Raw genomic sequence first — 16,809 nt, forward strand, 5'->3', positions numbered from 1 at the left:
TGCAAAGACTGTGCCCAGGATTGACTCTCCACTCTGAGCCGTCCTGTTCAATTAATGAGATTTCTTCTTAGGGGTAAGGTGGAGTTTGCGTGTGGTCCTGCGCAATCAGGGTCCAAGTAAGTTGAGATGTAGGAAGAAAAAGACCCCAAAGGCTGGAGAATTTTTAGGAGAGACATGGTAATTCTTCTGCTGTGTTTCACGGCGACTCTGTGACTCCATATACCATATCTAACTAAATTAGTCCTTGCACTACTAGATTAGAGAGAACATAGGTAACTAATTTATTTGCCTGAATACCAATACAAATGGCCTAATTTTGCTATAGTTTCTCACTGCAGCCAGCAGAAAACACTGGGTGTCATGCAGACAGGGACGCTGTTAGTGGGACACATTTCTATTTTCTTAATCACAGACAGTATTTAAAAACCAGATTTATCACACCATGATGAGTGCAGTGACTTTCCCCGTCCTGGCTCAGCTGGTGGGGCCCATTTCTCCTCTTCTGGGCATCAGGCAGCAAATCTCGGATTTATCCAGCAGCTGCTGTGTTCGCTTTAGGAGGGATGTGTCAGTCGCTCTCTGCTTCCTTCTTGGGTTTCCGAAGTCATATTTCTGCCTTCATTTCTCAGGTCAAGCAAACCACTTGCACCTCTGACTCACATCTTTCTAATTTAGTCTGGGGGGGTTCTCTCCTCCAGCTTAAATGCTGCTATTACCTGTTGCTCATCCTCTACTGGAATATATTTATGTGATTTCAGGCAAGCTCAATTTAAAAAAAATGACGGCAACGCTATCACCAGGTGAGCTGCCCGCCTCTGCTCCGTTTGCTTCCCAAACTCTTTGTATGTGTGTGCCTTTTTGTCTCCAAAAGCAAAGCCCATGACTCTACTCACAGTAACCTTCAACGAGTGTGAAACCCCCAGAGGACTTGCTGCAGCTGCTGGCAGATGCCGGGAGCATTTCTGAGCCAGCTTTCGCCACAACTCTCGCGCCTCGTGCTGCTCACAGGTGACTTGGTCTTTCCTTTTCCTCTTCTCTCCCGGTGCGGCGCACATCCAGTCTCGGTGTTGCGCCGAAGCTGTGCTCACCCTCTGCCACTACACCAGCATCCCAGCATCTGAAAACCATCCCACAGCTGCGCTGAGATTTGTTCAACCTTTTAATCGCCTGGTTCCTATCTGTCTGGATGCATGTTGCTACGCCACGGAAATACCATCACAAGAAGCGCTCTGTGGTCTGTCATATACATATGACATATACATATGACATACAACTACTGTTTCCTGTGCTGTCAGCTGCTTAACTCTACCCAGCTACTCCTAACCTCCCACGTAACTTTACATCTCTGGCTTCTCATCAGGTTTTGGGGTGTTTCTTAGCTCAAATTCTGGTGCCTCTGAAATGACTGAGTTGACCCTAGCAGAACCAACATCTAACCCTACGTGTGAGGCTTTTACATTCTCAGTCAGTCCTACCTCAGCATTCAGTGCCGAGCCTTCGTTTCAGTATTTCTTCCTTCCAACAAACCCTATGAATTGAATTACCATAATCACACGCAGTTCCATACGTGCAAGTTCAGCTCTAGCTCTCCGAGCAGGGACAGACACTCACGCAGAGATAGGAACAGATGTCTCCCTCTGAATGCCTCACAGTGTTTTGACACCGAATTTTGGTAGCCAGAAGCTCCATGCGTTGCAGTTGACATTCTGGTTTTTACCTTTGGGTGGCATTTGCAGAAGGCAGTTCAGCTTCGTACAGGCAGCCAGGAACGCGGGCGCGTGCTGGGTACCGACAGGGGCTAGACTTTCAGAGAAATTCTCCAGACCATTTCATGAAGGCTTTTTTTGATCTCCAGGATTCATAAATACTTCATTTTCAGCCTGTGTTCTTTCCACTTCACACTTTGATTGCAGAAATTTTATTTTAGCTGACCTTCCTGTCCATTTAATCGTTTTGCTGAGTCGAAAACGCCCATTTAATTTTCCTCTCTAATTCGTAGCACACACATTAAGAGTTGTTGTTACTCATTTGTATTAGGTGACCTAACACCCCTTGGGATTTCAACGCAAGTTGAAGGATGTTTTGCTTCTGACTGTACAGTTTCTGTAGACATAGCCCATGGAGGCAGTGATGGACAGCGTGTCTCCATTACAAATCCAACGCTACTCATGGCCACATGGTTACCATGTGAACATTACAACATGTTTTGGGACCTCATCAACCATAGGCAACGCCCCCCCACTTCTGCAGACTATTTCAGCCGTAACTGGTGAGCTGCTCAGTGATATAATTCTTCTAATTGTTCAACTGCTGTCCTCCATTTCCCTGGAGAAGGGACTCAAAATGATATTTAGGGATCAAACAAAACCCCTCATGTTTTCCAATCTTTTTGGCACTTGCGGTGGATACCTAGAAAAACAATGTATTGTGGGCAAAGATTAATTAAAAAACCCAAACCTTCTCTTAGGAAGACTATTTCCTCAGGCACAGGAGGTCCCCAGAGAAAGCAAATCCCATGTTCAGCTGCGCATTAACTCCTGCCAATCCCATCAACTGTCAGCAGCTTGAAATGCACGGGAGCTGTCTTTCTCTGACAGATAAAACTGGATATTTCCTCTAAATAGGCAATCTCCTGATCTAGAAGATAAATTAGTACAAGAGCCCTGGAGAACACCTGCAAGCATCTGAGAGCATGGTCCAAACAGAGAGGAGACACGGTCAACTGCATCTCAATGTGGCAGCTGGTGAATGAACGGTATTACTGTTCTGAAACAAATCTTGAAAACAAAAACTAACCTCAGTTCATAATTAGATACAGCCATCAGATGGTCTGGTATGTAGATAAGATAGAGCTTTGGAAAATCCATTTCACTGGAGATTCTGTGTTTGACATTATGGAAGGTGATGATGTCCAGGAAAAGCACCTAAATATTTATAGGGTGAATGCATTTATTCAAAGGAGATGCAGCTATATTATGGGTATATAGAAATTCGACTTTTAAATGCATATAAGTTAAGTAAAATCTTACTCCTGTGAAATAGTAGCATAGAAATACTCTTCTCAGGAATTTACAAATTCCTCCTCACTTCTACTCTTCCTTTTTATCTAATTTTTTGCTTTCATCATTTGTATTTTTGTTAGAGTAGAGTAACAAATTTGTTGCTTGGGACAAATAAGAAATTCACCGGCTGCAGCACTCCAACTCCTAAGACCAAGAGTGTTGGCAAAAATCGCAAAAATTCAGAGACATCCAAGTAAAAATTTCCCTCCTACTCTGCAACCCAACACTACAACTTAGAACAACAGAACAGAAAACAGAAACAGAACAGAATAGAATAGACTATTTCAGTTGGAAGGGACCTACAACGATCATCTAGTCCAACTGCCTGACCAATTCAGGGCTGACCAAAAGTTAAAGCATATCATTAAGGGCATTGTCCAAATGCCTCTCAAACACTGACAGGCTTGGGGCATCGACCACCTCTCCAGGAAGCCTGTTCCAGTGCTTGACCACCCTCTCGGTAAAGAAATGCTTCCTAAGGTCCAGTCTAAACTTGGGAGTACAAATTACTTTATTGCAACTGGGGAAGCAAATATTTAATATCAAGTATTAAATAAGATACACCACTCAAAAATATGAAGTGTAAAGAGTATATTGGTGAGCAAACATCAGCTTAAAGGATAAGCAAAGGCTGAGATCTAGACTTGATCCAAATAGCCCATTTAATTCCTCAAGTGTCAGTTTCCCATCTATGTTGTGGTACAATTATTCACTACCATCTCACAAAGCAGCTGGGATTCTCATTTAAAAGACCTGTGAAACACATGAAAGCTGCCATCAAGACAACGAGATATGTAAAGAACTATTCACCCGCTTCTCCAAAACATCTCCAGCATCATTATTTTACTCAGCGTAGGTCTTCAGGCAGCGTTATCCGTACATACAGCTACACTATCCCTTGGAGCTGGGAGCTATTTTGAAGAGATGCAGCGAGAAATTAGCAGGGTATCCCAGATACCACCAGCATTAAGATTCCAGTTGTCTCCCACAGAGAGTAAATGAAAGATCAAATCACTAAGGGCATAAAACCCCACTTTGCTCTTCTCCTTTATCCAATAGTCCATGTATATCCTGAACATTTGAGTTAATTCGCCATTCATCCTAGACTTGGGATGTTTCCACAAAACAGAGGATTCTCTCCAGCACCTCCTGCAACCTCTTTACCTTTTTGGTCTTCTTTGCACTTGAACTATCTAACCAACGAGCGGTAAGGGGGATCTCGGACCAGAGCCCCTCCAAGTAGAGGAGAACGCGGAGCGTTGCAACAGGCAGTGTCCGGTTGTCCTCCCCACGGAGCCAGGAAACCTGTGTGTCCAATCCCCGAGTGAAAATGTATGTTTACGTTATTGTGTCTTACCTTTTCAATTTTTTCATCAAGCATTCTGAAGAATTCTTGTTGGCTTTCAGAGATGTGCATGCTGAAAGGCAAAGGAACAGTATCAGTACCAACAGGATTTCTTCCATTTTAAAATACTGACGCTGCAGTCCAGGGTTGTTGAGGGACCCAGCTGTAAGCTTTCACCACTCTGAAAAATAAATCACTTTATACTTTCGTCTACAATGACTATTTTTTAATCTTTTTTTTTCCTTTTTTGGTTTGCCCCCAGAAAAATTATTGCATTTAGTTCTGTGTATGCGTGCTACGCTTGGGATGGTAACTAGGACCCATGTGCATCCAGAGGAGACTCTTCCCTTTTCCAGGCAGATTGCAGAAACTTAATAGCCCACTAGCTTTCCTTGGGCCAGTGAGAGCCCCCTCTGTGTCAAGACAGAAGGTTTTTCAGGACTGCCAACCTCACCACCACAAAATGAGATGCCTACAATGTGAGGTTAAAGCCTCACACTGGAAGATCTGCGTGCCCTGCTACAGCTGGGCTCTCTGCTCAACACCCAGGAACGCCTACAAGCCCAGGCTGGTCCTTCCCTCCCAGACGGGTGGTCCTTACTGGTCCCTGAGTGGACCCAGCAGACTATTCACTTCAATTAATTCTGCAGCACCAAGAGGCTAAGGGGTTAGTGATACGATTTTGCATTAGGGAAGAAGACTAGAAAATACTTTTATTTGTTGTCTGCAAAACGGTGCTGGTGGCACAAGACAACAGGCCCTTCCCCAAGGGGGACCTGCACGCTAAAAATACAGGAAGGTCAGACGCAAAGGAAAAGATAAGGAGACAAAGATGAGGATGCGTGGCAGACGGTATTTGGGGTGTGTCTGCTTTATTTATGTTAGGGGGTGGTGAGAGCCTCCTTCCTGAAATAACGATATCCCTCCGGGAAGGTGAAGCTGGAGCATCCTCTGGACCCGCAGCAGGGAGGAGCGCCTGGGCCCATGGCGGGGGCTGGAGAAAAGCGCCAGGGACTCAATGCAGGACAAAAAAAGATGTGAAAAAGGAAGGATGGGAGACTAGTGCCAGTGTCAACAGTGATGCCACATGGTTAGAAGGACAGCGCTTGGAGATTTTCTCCGACAGTAAAAGCTGGTTCGGCTTGCTGAATTCCCACCCCAGTCCCCTCTTCCTTGGCATGATCCTTTCAGCTGTAATGAGTTAATACTTTTCCCAAGTGCCCAACAACACGCTGCACTTCCCTACAAAGCTCAGCATTCATACTTCACGTGCTATCGGGATGAACGTATACAATGATTTGCTTATGCTGGACATAAATGAAGGGTCAGTTCAGAAGAGGTCTCAGAAGTGGCATTAAAACCTAAAGCTGGTAATTCAGGAGAGGGAACAATTCACCTTTCAGTGGCTGTGGGAGTTTCTGTCCCTAGCTGTCTGCCTGTCCCTCAGGTTCCCACCTCCACCTGAGACGGGGAAAAGATGTTTGGGGCTGCCAATCCTGTCACCTGCATATTCAGGTGTCTTGGAGATGGGCTTTAGGGCACTACAGCCCTTTCTGGGTAGGTAAGCACTAGAAAGATATTCTTGCCTTTGCAACATCATAGATCCAGTTTCTAATAAAATGAGATGATACTGTAGAGACTCACTCCAACCATAATTTATAAGGAAACTAAACGAAAGGGGGAAAAAAATGGAGTATTGTGTTGCCATATACATGAAAGTCTCACAGGAGATCCTAAAGCCCTTGCAGACCACTATCTTCAGAAAAGTTTGTCTGGGCAGTAAAATTGCCCTATGACTTAGAGATGCAACACACACACACACACACAAATGCTGACACAGTGTGTATTTTGAGGAGCTGTGTAAAATTGTAAAATCCATAGCAGGGCAGGGAACTGACAGAGTTAATGAACAACTGGAAGAGTCAGAAAACCACCAAATCTAAGCAGAGTTCTTGGGTATCCCTCCAGAAAAAACAGCTTTCCCCAAATAGAAACATGGGTTTAATTTTCCTTGTAAGAAGCACATCAGAAGGCATGAGAATGCATTTTTAGATGTTTCATGGCAGGCCAGTGAAACACATTTTGCCAAAAGATGGGATCTTTATCCCCAATAGCAGTACAGACTGAGTGATGAATGGATTGAGAGCAGCTCTGCCGAGAAGAACCTGGGGACACTGGTGGGTGACAAACTGGACATGAGCCGGCAATGTGCGCTTGCAGCCCAGAAAGTCAATTGTGTCCCGGGTGCATCACCAGCAGCGTGGCCAGCAGGTCGAGGGAAGGGATGCTCCCCTCTACTCCGCTCTTTTGAGACCCCTCCTGGAGCACTGCGTCCGGCTCTGGGGTTCCCAGCACAAGACAGACACGGACCTGTTGGAGCAGGTCCAGAGGAGGCCACGAAGATGATCAGAGGGCTGGAACACCTCTCCTGTGCAGAAAGGCTGAGAGTTGGGGTTGTTCAACGTGGAGAAGAGGAGGCTCCAGGGAGACCTTATTGCGGCCTTTCACTATATTAAGGGGGCTTATAAGAAATATGGAGAGAGACTTTTTAGCAAGCCCTGTAGTGACAGGACAAGGGGCAACGGTTTTAAACTGAAAGAGGGGAGGTTTAGACTGGACACAAGGAAGAAATTTTTTTATGATGAGGGTAGTGAGACACTGGAACAGGTTGCCCAGAGAAGCTGTGGACGCCCCATCCCTGGAAGTGTTCAAGGCCAGGGTGGATGGGGCTTTGAGCAACCTGGTCTAGTGAAAGATGTCCCTGCTCATGGCAGGGGGGTGGAACTGGATGATCTTTAAAGGTCCCTTCCAACTCAAACCATTCTGAGGGTCTGTGATTTAGCAGGGTAAAAATGGTATGAAATACTACTACTTTGATTTTATGCTTCAGGCTGCCGTTACTCCATGAGTTATGAACATGTCTCAGTGTACTCGATGGGGCATACTTGATCACATAGCTGGTTAAAGATGTCAGCAGAGTGAGTTTTGAGGATGAGCAAACAGAGCAAGTGCCTGAGAGGTTGGGGCAGGGTGTAGGGATGAAGCCCCATGAAGGTGTACAGCAGGTACCAGGACTCAGTGTAAAGAGGAAGGACCAACCCCTTGGCCTCTGTCAAAGACCCCCACAAATCTACTGCTGGCTCCCTACGTACACTGTTTTTAGAGTCCAGGGCTCTAGAAGTAAAAATCTAAATCCTCCTACAAACGGGAAGAGCCCTCACAATCCTACTTTTACAGCCAACATATTAAAACTCCCCCCATTGTAAATGAACTTATAATTTGGTACATAGTCCATGTTTTGGGTGTAGAACACCTGTTCTACAAGAACGGTCCTACAAGATGCATCTAATGATTTATCTATTCGTTTCTGCTTTTTTAGCTGAGTAGCCCTTTTCCACCCAATGCCACCCCTCCTTGCAGTCAGAATGGTCATGGTTTTCAGGTGATAAACCTTAAAAAAAAATTGCTCATGGCAACAGGTATCTGCTGACTTGGTGATTAGCAACTCAAACACATGCAGCCACTTTATAAACAGAAATCCAATGCTAGGTTGGGTAAACAGCAGAGGCTTGGGCAAACAGTGGAGGTTTTACCCAACAACCTAATGTTACATTCTGTAACTGAGAAGTTTCCTTATTTTTGCAGGACTGTGATAGAAACATTTACCTCTGGCAATGGAATGTCTTTAGGCTTTTTGGTGAATGAAGGTCAGTTCTGATTTCTGCAGGGACTTCTGAAAATCAGAGTTTGATGAAAGAATGGAGCCCCCAACCCCATGCAGTCCCTCTGCCTTGGATGCACCAGAAGAGATGACCCATCAAAAGAAACAGCCCTTTTTTAGCCCAGGTTGATGAGCCTCCTGTTAGAGCATCTGAAATACCTCTCTGACCCTGCTGGGAAGGACCAAGCCACAATAATGAAGTACAGCTTTGCTGAAGGGTGATTTTACCTCCACCTCCCTACTGTGAATTTCTTTGCAGTTACATCTGAAGCACCTGATTTTTCCTTTTGCAAGGAGGCTGAATTATACTGTCGGTTCATTAGGAAATTACTGAAGTTTCCAGACTTGAAACCGTGTACAACGCACTTGGTATGCAGCAAGTTTAAGTTAATAAGTGCCCTAAAGGTACGGCATAAAGAACGGCATTTCCGCTATTGTTCAAAATCCAACGGCAAAGCTTTATCACTTCTTCATTCCGAACCCGATATACAGCTCCATGTAATCTGCTATTTTCAATCCAATTAGTGATTAAAATGTAACTGTGATTTAGATAACAAATGAGTTACTAATATCAATAACCAGCTCTGTCACAGGAGTTAAATATTTCATGGCATATGTAACGCTGACTGATCTCAGCCAGGGCATGGGCACAGAACTGCGAGCGAAGGATGGAGAAACTCTCAGCTACAAAACAACCCTAATTTTAAGAAATAACTTGACCATTTTAAATGGAAGTTTACCATTCCTAATCCCAGGCAGTATAGCTGCTAACCTAAGCCAAGAGCTAGCAAAAACTTCCCTGGGAACTTAACCGACAGTATTTAGGAACACTGGTGCATATATAATTTTGTTTATGTGTAACTTGTATAGAAAGCTGAGAAATAACACAGTATGGTACTCCTATAAGGCACAACAAGATGCATCTCACACATTTTTAAGTCCTGCATCTTAGCCGTGCAAAGGAGAGGATGCTGCAGGGATGCCGGCACAAGCACTGCCCAGCTGTGCCGTTGGTCTCAGGACACAGGCGGCCTTACCTATTTTATTTAAATGGAGCGTGGGTTTAGGGCTGCTGGAACCACCAATTGGTTTTTGCTAGGCAATAATTGGGAATCTCACAGATACTGCTTAATCCTGTGTTTATTTGTATTACGATTTAAAAAAATAAATAAATAAATGGAACTTACTTTGCTCTGGGTTGATGTACTAATCCTGGGATCTCTTTATTAGATTTAAGTCTTACATTTGAACTGGCACTTTTTTCCTGAAACACACAAAAAACACACAATAGAGATACCATCAGTATTTATTAAGCACACAAAGTGCGACAGGCATTTGTCATCACGGTGCCACACTCCGCTGGGTTCAGGCTCTTCTACCTGTACAACCAAACGAGAAAAGCTCATAAAAAATGAACTTAAAGGCAACGCATTTGATGCAATGACCCTAAGGTGGGCAATTTTTAAATGTCACGGGCTCGGTGGCCTGGGGGATTGCCTCTGGGTCACCAGGCAAAATCTGGCCGGGACGTGTAGCAATCAAATGCCGCGCTGGCTAATAACTCTCCAGCAGTCCATGGAAAACGAGGTGTGCAGCTGCGGCTTGGCCTCTCGTAGAGTTGTATTGGTAACACCACCAACTGGCACCTTTAAGGGAGCAAGGCAAAGCGTTGAAAAGGCAGAACCCCAGAGTCACCCCAGACCTGTAGGTTTGCTCAGAACAGAGGTGAGAAACATTAGCATCATGTGGAAAATCGTATGTGGGAGAAAGCATAGATTAAACGTGCCAGTGAGAGAGCAGCAACGCAGACTTGACCTGCTCAGCCAGAAAACTGGACACAAGGGGCTCAAGGAAACGAACCAGAATACATTCATAGACAAGAACACAACCATGTCCTCCACAGAGGACCGGAGCCATTAAAAACATCTTAAAAAAGGCATGGGGAGGGAAAAGAGTTTAGTTGAGAGCCAGCACTAACAGCTGGTCCTCATGCCAAAAGCTTCTGTAAACCAAAGCTTAGTGCACACATGCATCTATTGTCTGCAAAAACCTGGAGAAGGATACGGCCCCTTCCAGATCTTCTCAGTGCTGCGTGTTAGGGAAAGCTGCTGGTGCAGATGGGAGAGCTGAGTCAAATCTTACAGCTCACCCGCTCCACAAATCCATCTGAATTTCTTAGGCATGTCATGCCCATGACAACTTAAGAAATGTAAACCCAAGAATTAGTGCTTTTGTGGGTAATTTTGGTGGTTTTGTTTTGTCTTATTTAGTCTTTGAATGTCTGCATCACACAACATGATTTTTAAGAGGGCTACTAAATCACTGAATTTAAAAAAAAAAAGAGGCTGTCTAGCAGTTAATATTTTAATGAATAATTCTACAAGGGCTGTAAACATCAACTGCCTCAGCATATTTAACACTGTTTAATGCATATCTTCTAATCCTCCTAAACAGAAAATGGTGTCTTGCATGAAAATAACAGTGAGAGAGAAACAAGCTTTTCTTCCAAGCCTCAACAAACGTCTCTGTATGTTTGTTACATCCCACCAGCCGCTGCCTGCTCATGATCCTGTGATGTCAAGTCAAAGCAGCAGAACAGAAGACGAAACCACTTGCTTTCAAAGCATCTTCTAAGTGTTAACTGGGGATGACTATGTACATGCATGTTGCGTGTGTGGTGAACATGCATGTACACAGTCATACAACTCATATGAGTTGATGTACGACTCATACAACTGTCAAGCAAACTCATACAACTGTCAAGCAAAATCAAAAGAGAGGATAAGTCTCATGGAGAAGACACCAAAACCAGAAATCAGCTAAATCCCAACCTCATGCACCAGGTGAGCTTTTATCCTCAAATCTGCTCCGCCAGTTCGTTTGCCACAACGCAGAGGCAGAAACCGGGAACGGTCCGCACTGCACATTTGGGATGGCACATCTAGATGGTCCAGCGGTAGGCACGTTCTGCAGCCGTAGCACCTCCTGCCCACCTACCGCAACACAAGGTGAATTTTGGGCGACCTTCTGTCTCTGCATGCTGTCACCCTGGAGGCACAGACCTTTCCCCACCAAAAAACTGCTGTGAATCCATTGCCTCAATTAAAAGGGAAGGGAAGCTGTGATTTACAGCTCCTGCATCGGGAGCTGTGATAAATCAAGGCAGTGCAAACCTGGTTTTCCACACTTCCGCTTGTGGTTTGGTGTCAGGGCAGCTCTATCAGTAGCTGGAAGCAGCACAAATCCCAGCCTAAAGAAACTTCTGTCACTTAGGAATAAATAGAAAGACACACAGAAAATATATGTTGCCTTCTCTCTGTGGGTCCCAGAGCAATATTCAGAATATTAACTGACTCACACAGGAAGAAGGAAATAAAATTCCAGTTTACTTGACTTCAAGATTCCAAAATTTACTCTTTCCCTCCTATTGCTTCTGATAATTAACACACCTCCATTACCTATTACTTACCATTCTTCTATTTAATCAGAGTATGCCACCTTCTCCATCTGTTGCTCAGCAGGAACAAACAGAAAAAGAGGAGTTAAGAGAAAAATAAAACCCAACCAGGCCTCGAATTGGCTCGTTGCTTTGTTTATAGCTATTATTTACAGCAGTGATATTTCATTACACTGACCGAAATATTGGTTTTGATAAAAACAGATATTAAAAAATAATTCTTCTAAATACAAACAAATAGAGTATTTTTTTCCCATCACTTTGAAGACAAACTGATTAATCAGAAATTAATAGTTTGGATTCTAATATCGAGCTTACAAAGAAACCCAAAATGCTTTAATGTAGTCATATTGCTCTTCCAGGCTGACTTGACTTTGGTTGAAGGGTCACTTCTGTCAGTCTAACCTCATTTTCTCCCTTATTTCACATTAAATAAGTTACCGTGCATCAGCAGAACTGCAACTCATTTTAGAGTCCTAATCCATTGCAAATAGAAATTAAGATGCAAAAGTTTGTTTTTAATCTAGCTCTGTTTATAAGGATTATTTAAAGGAGATGCACTAAATGATGTCTCACACCACAAGCTTAAAAGTAAACCCTGCAGGAGGCTGTACTCAGATAGCGGCATTAGCTAATCTGTAGTAAAAAGGCAAATAGTGGACATTTTACTCCCCATTATTTTGCAACTAATCATTGTCAAGGTAAAGCTGTCATCCAATCGAGGTGATTTCGTTTGATAGATTCGTTAATTATTGTTAATTCCTCCATAAAGGATGCACCGTATTCAGGATTTCAGAGCATTAACAGATGGCGGTGACTCTGCTGCCAGATGCTATTAACACAGCAACAGCCACTACTGCCATTATAATTAAATATCTGTCAACATTTCCCTTGATGCTCCCCCTCTTACAAACCCATTTCTAGAGACATGTGAACTTCATTTGAAGTATTTTGCTTCTTCATAAGACTGCCACAGATGGACTCAGGTAAGCTGCTAATAGTCCTTCTTCTCAACTCTCTTTACGCTCACGGCTTAGTAGAGAAGGGCTGATTTTTAAGAGATGCTTCCATAAGTGCTAACGTATTTTATGAAGAGACTATACATTATTTTATGCATTTTTTAATTGATTAAATTGGACAGGAAGAAATCAATTAAAGATGATAGCAGCAATTCTATTACCTAATCTATTGGCTAATTTTCATTAACTTACAGTCACATTTTGGTCTTTAATTGTTTTTCCTCTGAAGTTACAATAATTAAACAAATATACAACCAAGTGGGGGGAAAACTCCATAAAACAGTAAAACTTAGTGTAAGTAAAATGGGGTTCTTAGTTTCAAGGCTGTTTTTTGTTTAATTTGGAAAAGGCTGAAGTATCCAACTTGTAACTGTATCTTGGAGCCACCGATGTTTGAAGGTGGCATGTTCCCCCAAATTAGTATAATTTTTAAGATGAATTTGTCCCTGTAGATTTGCTACTAAAATATACTGAAGTTGACAGAAACACCAAAGATCTCTCCAGAGAGTGATCATGTTTTACTCAATACTGGTAGTTTACAGCTATTCAAATATTTATAAAATAATATTCCTGATGTATATCAAGATGACACTTTTCTTCAAAGGAGCCCACAGCGCCTTTCAAACTGCTTTCTGGAGCCATGTAATTAATCATTAAAATCATTTAGGGGAAAAATGAAGTATTTATTTTCTTTTTATACCGTAAATTACTCTTTAAAGTAACTGTATTTGAAAAGAAGGAAACCAAATGCATCAGTTAGAAATGGCATGAAAGATGAGACGTAAAATTTCAAAATGCCAGCCCAGCACTTTTTACCTCCCTCAGATATGAGGGCCAGCCTCAGGTAATAATATTTTACATGGACTGTCTTGATGCATCAGGGTGAACAAGGGAGAAGTACTGACCTATGAGATTTTACTCGAGTTTCCTTGCTTTACACATACATGAGCGTTTATTTTTTGTATTGCCATTTGGCAGGAAGAGAGCCTCTTTCTTCTTTCTCTAGCTACCTGGAAGCAAAACCGCCTGAAAAACGTTATTTAGGGTAACTTTATAACCAAGGGGCAAATTAAGCATTGAAAAATCTCAGATGCTGGTCAAAGAAGATTATTCTTGGACGCAATTTCATCAGAGGAATGACATTATTCCTGCCATAATGTGTATATGCATGTATGTTGTGCTGTCCAGAAGGAGGTCTAGGGCACACTCGGTGATGCGGCAGGGTATGGTATGGATCATGTATGTTGGACGGTGCTAACACAGGGAGTCCGTTCTCCTCCTCCTCTCAGGATCCTATGCATGGCATGAGGGATGATGAAAATCATGGACCCATCTGACGATGGAGGTGGGTGCCTGTGCGGGCTGAGCTTTGGAAACCAGGCTGGAGAGGAGCTCAGTTTGCACACACCAAGCACCGGACAGTGTGCTCCAGATGCACACTGGCTCCAAAATATACACCGGACCCTAAAGCCAGGGCTTAGTAATGAATTTAACTGTCATGGCACACACCAAAGAGAGACAAAGAAATACATGCTCGTGGTGAGAAGACACCTAAGAAAGACGTTATCATCGCAGTCATCAGAAGGACCTTCTACCTTTCCAAAGTAAGACTTTCTTGAAAGCAACCTTCTACTGGCAACAGTCATGAAAAGAGCCAATATTAGAACAAACTCCCCTGATCTCTGCAATACGCCTCCCAGGTGGCTGCGACTGTGGATGCAGTCACGTAGGCTCCTGAACACACAACTGTGACACAAGTCAATGGGTGCTGGCACCGCTCCACTATTGATGCCCGTCTTGCCCCGGGCTCCTAGAAAACGTTGTTTGCGATCCACCACGGAAGCTCAGTTTCAAGGAGCACCCTGTAACTGAGGCACCTGAGGCAACAACAACGTTCAGCCTGTAATAAAACTCTGCATTTCATAGAGAATGGGAACACGAGCAGGAAGCAGAGGAAGGGACACGTTTGCAAGATTTCCAGCGGGAAGCAATTTGCAAAATGAAGTTGAGGAACATCCCCTCTACGAAAAACTTTGCAAGAGGCTGAATACTGTCCCTCACAGTTATATACACCAGAAATTAAGGTGACAAGGGATTGCTTTAGAGCATGAAGAATACTTGCTTACATCAAAAGATATCCAGAAATACTGCATTTAAAATGCTATGGGCAGAAAGGAGACCTGCTTTCCAACTCTCATTAATATACCAGATCTTTAATGGCTTTGGTACATCAGAGTGGTTGAAGTTTTATCTAGCAAATAAAAAAATAGATGGATAAAAGTTAAAAACTGCATTACTGATAAATTACAAGACTAGACTAACTCTTGAGGAAACTTCAGAGGTTTTAGGGCACTTGGCAACAAAAAGCACACCTAACCTTGCTCTTCTGCAGGTATGTCGCTCTTCTGGATTGCACAGCCACTCTGGATAACAAAACCTGGCTCAAAAATTAACTTTCTGCTTATTAAGCCTGTGTCGTCAATTAGTCTCTCTCTCACTCAACAAGCTTTTACAGAAATACAGTTATTTATAGTAAATGTATATATTACTCATGCTCTCAATTTTTCATGCGTGTCTCCTGAAGGCAGTTCTCCACCAAGTGTAATAACATGGAAAGAGCTGGCATTAAGCATGAAACAACAGTATTGCGTGAAGTCTGTAAAACATTTATAGCCAGGAATAAATGGCGTAGACAGTCTTGAGAGTAACTTGGTGTATTACGCAGCCCGTCTGCAGCAGGGCATGTATCCATTAGTTTTTGCTTCAAGGCGGCACTTTGCTGGAACGGCAAGCAGGTTATTGCTACTACAATTTTTGCACAGCTTTTTATTGGGATGGTTTTGAAGAGCTTTATGCGCTTCAAACATATATGAGAGAACATATCTAGAGAACGAGATGTGCCCTGTTTCGTGGCTTTTTAAATAGCTAGGCCTAAAATTTCAGCAGCTGTAGTGATTTCTAAAGCTGGTTTTCTAAAGGCAAAACTGAACTTTTTCAGCCTGTTTTTAGAACACGCTCTACACCCACCCTTCGTAAAATCAGTTCCCTGAGAGATGCCTCCACGTCAGGCACACGCAAGCAAAGCCTCTGAGATCTTCCTGCACCGTCAAAACCAACCAAGACTGATGACTCCCCACGTGCGCATATGCTACCTCACTGCCTTAATACTAAGTTTTGGGTTACATTTTAGGCTGGGCTCATTGAAAAGATGATGACCATCAAACAGCCACTTTGAGGAGGCATTAAAAATAACACTTGGTTCCCTCCATCTGCAAAACAGCAGCATGTTGATGGTGTCTCCTCTTGTAGAGTCTGCAGTTACACTGGTCGCTGGCTTTTATCTGCAAATTGCAAGTTTGAGTAGACTATGTTTATTACACATTTCTCATTACATCCAAGCAGTTCCATAAAGTGCACCGAGACCCTCCTAGATGTTAGGACAATGAGAGTGTCCCATTAACCCAGTCTTAACAGGGAATTTTGCAGGATACACGTAAGATACTTTTTCCCTCTTGTTCAAACCTGAGATTTACAAAGGATGGAACAACAAGGGAAAGCAGTGAAAGAAAAAGTCCTTCTGGGTTTGTTGTTTACAATTAAGAGAAGAGGAAAAATGGAACTAATTAGAAGACGTGGTGCAAATGAAAAGACACCATTAAGCCAAATGTAGACAGAATAAAATGGTAGGAAGAAATTTTGATCAAGATAACCCTGAGAAGTAAGATGACAGAAAACAGAGTAGCACTCCTCATCAATACAAATATATTTGCAACAGGAAGGTTTTGGGCATTCACAGCCTATAGGGATAAGTCTCATGCATAAAGCAATGGCATAAATACACAACTATCTCCATGTGTCCCACTAACACTCAGGCATTCTCACACCTGTTATTCCCACAATGTGCTTCCAGTTCCCACAGGCTGACATCATGGGAAACACCTCCGAACATGTGGAACATCATACGCCGCACACGGCGCGCTCGTGCAGATGGACACTGCTGGCTAACTGCATTTCCCGCTTGCGGAGCTGTGTGGCTGACAAAGGGAAAAAACCATATTAATGCCTGTTCCAAAACGGCAAGAATTCCCTACAATAAGCTCTCATTCTCCCAGCACTGTCCAAGGCTCAAATTTTTAGATTTTTGGTAGATTGCAATTATGTAAATGCCATTGCTGGAACATATTTTCAATGTCTGTATTTTGCTC

General features: G+C 43.2%; 1 protein-coding gene across 3 annotated transcripts in view; it reads right to left on the reverse strand.

Annotated features, from left to right (window-relative positions):
* C8H1orf21 (chromosome 8 C1orf21 homolog) overlaps positions 1-16,809 on the reverse strand; it is a 126,802-nt gene that overhangs the window by 6,904 nt on the left and 103,089 nt on the right. For 2 of the 3 annotated variants that reach the window (XM_050901375.1, XM_050901376.1), the window contains exons 4-5: positions 9,316-9,392; positions 4,420-4,480 (exon numbers count right to left, since the gene is read on the reverse strand). In XM_050901375.1, coding sequence (XP_050757332.1) covers positions 4,420-4,480; positions 9,316-9,392 — 138 coding nt within the window. Of the gene's footprint in view, positions 1-3,737; positions 3,816-4,419; positions 4,481-9,315; positions 9,393-16,809 lie in introns of those variants that run through there. The other variant, XM_050901377.1, reaches the window with a different exon arrangement.

The sequence above is a fragment of the Gymnogyps californianus genome, chromosome 8 (genome assembly GCF_018139145.2).
Source record: "Gymnogyps californianus isolate 813 chromosome 8, ASM1813914v2, whole genome shotgun sequence".
NCBI classification, from domain to species: Eukaryota; Metazoa; Chordata; class Aves; order Accipitriformes; family Cathartidae; genus Gymnogyps; species Gymnogyps californianus.